This window comes from Verticillium alfalfae, genomic scaffold (assembly GCF_000150825.1).
Source record: "Verticillium alfalfae VaMs.102 supercont1.13 genomic scaffold, whole genome shotgun sequence".
In the NCBI taxonomy this organism is placed as follows: domain Eukaryota; kingdom Fungi; phylum Ascomycota; class Sordariomycetes; order Glomerellales; family Plectosphaerellaceae; genus Verticillium; species Verticillium alfalfae.
In genome coordinates, this window is record NW_003315026.1 from 988,286 (window position 1) to 994,747 (window position 6,462).

At 57.8% G+C, this 6,462-nt stretch overlaps 3 protein-coding genes across 3 annotated transcripts in view; 1 reads left to right on the forward strand and 2 right to left on the reverse strand.

The window, feature by feature from the left end:
• Positions 1-113: 113 nt before the first annotated feature.
• VDBG_08917 (predicted protein) lies at positions 114-661 on the reverse strand (the record flags this gene model as incomplete). Its single annotated transcript, XM_003001075.1, has 2 exons — positions 114-448; positions 508-661. The coding sequence occupies 2 exons, from the start codon at positions 659-661 to the stop codon at positions 114-116; spliced, it is 489 nt and encodes a 162-aa protein (XP_003001121.1).
• A 3,237-nt stretch (positions 662-3,898) lies between these two features.
• Positions 3,899-5,614, forward strand: VDBG_08918 (mitochondrial outer membrane protein involved in mitochondrial shape; the record flags this gene model as incomplete). Its single annotated transcript, XM_003001076.1, has 3 exons — positions 3,899-3,946; positions 4,240-5,237; positions 5,338-5,614. 3 exons carry the CDS (start codon positions 3,899-3,901, stop codon positions 5,612-5,614), a joined length of 1,323 nt encoding a protein of 440 aa, XP_003001122.1.
• Positions 5,615-6,156: 542 nt separating this feature from the next.
• VDBG_08919 (YEATS domain-containing protein) overlaps positions 6,157-6,462 on the reverse strand; it is a gene marked incomplete at both ends in the record, with an annotated part of 2,269 nt that continues 1,963 nt past the window's right edge. Inside the window, one exon of the mRNA XM_003001077.1 lies at positions 6,157-6,339. Within this exon, the coding sequence (XP_003001123.1) occupies positions 6,157-6,339 (183 nt within the window). The remainder of the gene's footprint in view (positions 6,340-6,462) is intronic.

Sequence of the window (6,462 nt, forward strand, 5' to 3'; positions counted from 1 at the left end):
AATTTCCGCAAGGTGGTCCCCCCCCGGGGCCCCTCGGCGACTGAGCGAGCCACTTGGGCTTGATCTCGGGGGAAACGCTCGCGCTCCCGAGCGGCGCGGGCGCATGTCCTGCGTCAGCATGTGGGCACCCGCGGGGCCGACGCGGGAGCCGATGAATTTGGCGGCACGTCGCGGCAGGTGGGGATGCGGCAGTGGCAACGACGACGATGAGGCGGAGGAAGGCTCGTCACGGCGCGGCTGGCTGTTGTCGTCCATGGCCGGCGGGGGGGGGCGTTGCACTCGTCTATCAGGGGCTGGGTCACCTGGATGAGCTTCTGCCGGACGATGAGCGAGGCGTCGTTGTTGAAGGCCGGCAGGATGGTCTCTTGGACGTAGGCGAGCTGGTCTGCGGCGGAGATGGCGCTGTCACCGCCCTTGGTGTGTTTCTGGATGCGCAGGAGGAAGCCGTCTGGATGGTTGATCAGTCTACAGATTCAGGAGAGGCAGAAGAGAGAGAGGTGTGCTCACCACACAATTGGCGGAGATCTTGGGTGTAGGCGTCGCCGCCGTTGTCGTCGATGAAATGGAGGGCCCAGACCGTGTTGGCGGCGCCTTCACCCACGAACTCGAGCCATTTGTCGCCGAGCCTGGGGAGGCCTGGCGGCCTTTGGGTGTTGGACATGACGTGTGAGGTTTGAGAAGGAGTGGCCCATCGGGTGCTTGTGGGCCCAGGCTCGTGTTAGTTCCCTATGAAGTTGGTGAGGTCGGTGTCTGGCCCAAAGCCGGAGATGGTACTCGTGCATTGGGCATGTATGTAAACACATTGGAGATGAGGCGTCGTGTCTTCGAGCCGACGGTTGAAGTACAAGCCACTATGCCCGGATTGGCGAGGCTGTCAGCAACTGAACCATGACGACACACAAGCGGCCAGAGTTGGACAGTTGCAACGAGGCAGCCTTGGCTTATGTAATGCCTTCCTCTTTGTCGCTCGGAACCGCTGCAGGACGCATTCCTCCTCGCAGCATTTGCCTTTTCACGACATGGGACGAGAGTAACATCGGATTCTGATGCGAAACGTAGATGAACGGTCAATGGTGCGGTGTTGCCTCTGAAATCGATTCCTTGATGCCATCGACCTGTTGCCCCGCCAACCTGGCAGCTGCTGAATCACGTCAACAGATTCGTTGGACCATGTGGACGGCATTTCGTATCAGCCCCCTTAGAATAAGGTAAGGTACTCAGGTAACAAACACAGCTCCGGCAGAGAGCTGGGCATGGGAAGAAGAACTATTTAATAATACAGACATCCGAGGCAGTCGCAGCGAGGTTCAACTCTTGCAACGCGTCCAATGCATGTGCATCCATAAAGGTTAACTCAAACATTCCAGCACTACAATTTGGAGCGGCTTCGATTGGAAGAAGTAGCCCCTCGTATATGGCTTAGGATAATATCGATAAAACGGGAAGCTGACTTGGATGAGAGCTTGACCGTCTCCACATTCAGACATGGGCTCCGTCCACCTTCCACCACCAATATCGGCTTTCCCTTGTCTAGCAGGTTCTCTGATTGTACAACATCGTTCGACCTCTGCCCGTCTATGCCATTGGATCCTGATGTACTCGCTCATGGAAGTCGTCATTGCACGGTGTAAGCTGGCTCTGTCGCAGTCGGTGGATTGAGACACCTAAGGGTACACTGAACGATGACATTGAGGCGGAGAGGTACCGTACATTCTATCCTCACAAGTATCAGTAATCGGATGGTTCGTGCATGTTCGATCGTTGTAAACCGAACGCCGCCGGAAGAGAGTTTCGCTTCAAGGTGTACGAAATGCGTGCACCGCTCCTCTGCTCCACCGCTGCAGCCGTGGACAACCAACACATGGGAACACGCAGAAAACATGGCAAGCAACCCATTGCTGCAGTACGTACACATCAAAGTGAAACGATCGACGGCCAAAACACCCCAACTCAAGCTATCCGATGTCGCGTCTGCCTCTCCTCAGAGCAGCCTACTTGCCATCTAGGCCCGTTGTGGCAGCACGGCGACGCCAATTTGCGGGGGGGGGGCGTTCACCCTCAGGAAATTACCACTGCCTTCGAAGTAGTGCAGCAGTCGAAAGAATCCCACCCCACGGGGAGAGAAAGGCCATGGCGCGACGGCCTAGCGGCCTAGCTGGAGGAACAGGCGTGTCGTGGTGGTGTGGGAGAATCAGGGAATGATAGGCCGCTTCCCTGTTCCTGATGCAGGTGTTGTGGTGGTGTGCGGGCTTTCTCTCCCACACGCGCATCTCATTCTTCCTTCAATTCCTCCTTTGGCCATTATGCCTCACATGAAGAGCAGAAGACGAGGGACAGCAGTTTGCAGCAGCAGCAAGGCCATACAGGCTGCTTCTCGTATCGCCATGATCGAGCCTGTTGCGGGCGCGGCACAAGCAGGTGTGTCGAGTTGGCCCCATTGTCGTGCGGCTTGACGTGATGGTCGACCCATCTGGGCCCGTTGGTCTGCTGTCACTGTCGGGTGGACGGGTCATCAACGACTGAAGGACGAGACACACGGGCTGGCTGACCAGCCGGAGCGTTTCGTTGTTTGTACAGACACATACATCGTTAGGGCGTCGTTCTTTTTTGTTATTGTTATTGATGGTTTGTCCTCGACGGCGCATCCCTGACCGGGAATGGCAGGATGACGCTTGTTGCGAACGGCGCCCACCTTCCTTCATGCCGCCGATTTGCAGCGAGCGCTTGACTCCAGCTCCAGGTGGAAGGTACCTGCTAACAGCAGCGGCATGGTGACATGCCGGGTCATCGGACAGCCTCGGGGTGACTTGCATTGCGCGCTGTGCGGGGCCAGCGGACTGGGCGGGCACGACTGAGAGGCCGCGCATAAGAAAAAATATGGTCTCCAGCGGGCACTGACTATCGGCCACCATGAGTACCCCGATGTGGAGCCAACGGCTGGGTCAGGCGTTTTGGGGCGCTGTGACTGGCGAGACGTGATTTTCCGGGGGTCGGCTGGGCGTGTTTAGGGGGGGGGAGGAAGGGGGGAACATGGAGCGAGGCAGGAGGTCGCGTGCAGGGGGGTCGTCTTAGGTGGACAAGGGCGGGTTGCTTCTGGCTGGAGCTGCATTGTCTTTGGTGCTTCTTTGCTTGGGCACGAGAAAAATTCTCGCGCTAGAGCGTGCGCCCCGTTTTCTCCGTGCTCTCCCGGCTCGCTGCCCTTTCCCTCGGCTGGCTCGTGCGCTTGCCTCCCTCCCGTCTCCCTGCCTCTGCTCCTTGTAGTCCTGGTGCTGCAGCTGCAGCTGCAGCTCCAGCGCTCGGCTCTCGCATTTTTCAGGCTTTGTACAGAAGCTCTGCCCCCCCCGGGATATCATATAGCGTCATACCGAGACCTTCCATTCCACACCCGACACACAGCCCACGCATCTTGCCGCCTCGACCCTACTACCTACTCCTCCTCCTCCAGCGTGAAGACCCTTTTCCTTACGACCCATCGCCCACCTCATCATCGAGTAGAACCTCCTCAACGAGTCTGCATCGCTTCCTGTACGCCCACTGAGATTTGCGACATCTCCCATCTTCCGAATTCCATATCCAGACGAAGAGCCGAAAAAAAAACTCGAACGCACGCATCGTGCCCCCGTCATCATCTACGCGCCGCCTCCCTTCGATGGTCTCCCGCTCCTAAACGCCATTTCAACATGGCCTTCAACTTCAACTGGTCGCCTCTGGCCGCCGACGAAGACTTCTACAGGCGCGCACGAATTTGTTGACCACAGCCCTCAACAAGCCCCCGAAACCGCCCATCATTGTCGATGACATCCTCGTGACTGAGCTCAACCTGGGCTCCGTGCCCCCCGACCTGGAGATTCTCGAGATTGGCGATCTCGCCGAGGATAGGTTCCGCGGCATCTTCAAAATGTCTTACTCGGGCGACGCCTTCTTGACGTTGAAAACACGCGTCCAAGTACGTTCTCTCTTTCTCTCTTTCTCTCTCTCTGCGGGTGCACCAGACGAGCAGGACGTGCAGGAGTTCTCGCATCACAGACAACATCCGTTCTCCCGCAAGCTTCCCGCACCACCATCAATTCCATCCCCTCCTTTCCGTGCCACCAAACAATCATCACCCCCTCGGGACGCACAGCGCTCCGCATTGCTAAGCAATTTGCCCATGCTGGGATGCGCGCCTGGACTTGCTACCCTGGGGCAGGGGTACCACGAACGTGCACCATTAACAGACGGCTAATATATCAACAATAGGCGAACCCCCTGGCTTCGTATCTCTACTCCAAGCCTACGTTCACGTCACCTCAGCCCTTAGCGGCTTCTTCGGGACTGACAATTCCCCTCTCCATCACACTGTCCGACATCAAGCTGTCGGCGTTCATCATTCTCGTCTTTTCCAAGCAAAAGGGCTTGACCCTGGTGTTCCGCAATGACCCACTTGAGTCGCTCAAGGTCTCATCGACCTTTGACTCGATTCAGTTTGTGCGCGATTACCTCCAGAGGACCATCGAGGGCCAGCTGAGGACGTTGATGATGGATGAGCTGCCGGCCATCATCCATCGCCTGTCGCTGCAGCTGTGGTGCCCGGACCAGGCCCAGAAGAAGGACGAGGAGGCTGCAAAGGAGCAGGCCGATGAGACGGCTGTGGATCCCTTCTCGAGCCCGCCTCTGGATCCCGTTGACGCGCACGGCAACCTGCTCGATCCCAATGACATTGCATCCATGTCCCTTGAGGGTGGCCCCGAGGTCCAGTCGCTCTTCTCCCAGAAGAACCTGCTGCGCCTCGGCGCTCTCAACGACTCGCACAGGACCTTTTCGCTGTTCACCCCGAACATCCGTGATGTCGTATTCCGCGCCTGGACGGGCAACGTCGTTTCCGATTCGGCTTGTAACACGCCCCCCACGGCCACGCCGAGCCTGTCCAAGACCAACTCGTTTGCCGGCACGGCGACGGCGACGACGTACACCTTCTCCGACACGGCAAGCGCATCGCACGGCTATCTTCCTTCGAGACCTTCTCTCGTGAGCCTCAACTCAGCCATGTCAGGTCTTGCCATGGGCTCCAACACGCGATCCAAGTCCTACACGGGCCGCAAGAAGAAGACGAGAGTCGTCAACCTGAGGCGCACCAAGACGGCTCTTCCTGAAGAGAGCGAAGCAGGTGACACCAACTCCGACTCGGCATCCGTTGCCGCCTCGTCTACAGAGCCCCTCATGACGAGCTCCATCTCTGAAGAGCCCGAGGATGAGGTGTCTATGCCTCCGACACCGACTAGGATACGCTTCGACCGCACCAACGCCGACGTCCCCCGTCTGCCTACTCGCCCTCCGCTGGCTCCCAACTTCTACCAGGCGCCTCCCGAAAGTGTTCCCCACGGCACCCATCGTTGCCGACAACGCCCGGGACGTGCAGCCCACGCCCAGCACCCCGCTGCGACGAGTTGAGAAGGCCCGCCGCTTCGAAGCTGAGAATGCGCCGTCGGAGAACCTCGAGCCCGACTGGATCATGAAGATGGCCGGCGAGATTGCCCGCCGCGTCTACGATGAGAAGAACCGCCACCAACAGCAGGGCGGTTTGTGGGACGAGCGTGATCCCATGCCGCCCCCAGCGTACGAAGCCACCAACTGAGCAAGATTCTTGCTTGGTCTGACTTTGCACCAACTGTACCAACTAGAACAACTTATTTTCGTGCCTGTTCTCCCTGCTCATTAAACGGCATAGCATGGCATCGATTTTTCATTGCGTCATTTTCCTTGACTCTCTGCTTTTACTTTTTCCCGCATGGCGCTCTTGGCGGGGGACACACGAGATGAGAGAGAGACAAACACTCCGGGACTCTTCCTGACGCTATATGCGTTTCATGGGGTCCCGTATTCTTATTGTTAATGTGTGCTTCACTCGCATGGCGTTTCGGGGGTTATTTGATTCTCCCCCCTTTTTTCTTGCGGAGGAAAGGGGATTCGCAACATAAAAATGGGGATGGAAACTTTGGGGGCCAGCGTTGCTTTGCTACTTTTTACATACGCTTCCGGGTTGAGGAATCACGGCCCCCCCCTCAGCCGATACACTGCTGGCGCTCTGGTCGCCGGCACCTTGGGCCGGCTCAGTCGACGAGGCTGGCCGCGCCGCTGATACATTGTTTCCTTTGTCACTTGTGAGACGTCGGACCCCTAGATGGAGGACGCGTACGATGCTCTGTATACAACGGGACGGAATGGCTGGATACAGGTCATGGCGAAAGCACGACCGGAGAAGCTGCTTGATGAAGCGGCCGAAGTAGGATACGAGAGTGTGTGCTTGGACGTGCGTCCCTGAGGTGGACGGCGCGGCAGAGGAAGAATTTCAACTCCCATCTGTTACCAAACCTCTACATCCCGTGACTGTCGTGATTGACCGGATCGCCTACATGTGGATGCGTCTACGCGTGTTTGGCGTGTCAACTTGGTTGTCACGATTCTGCGCATTCTGGCGGTGAA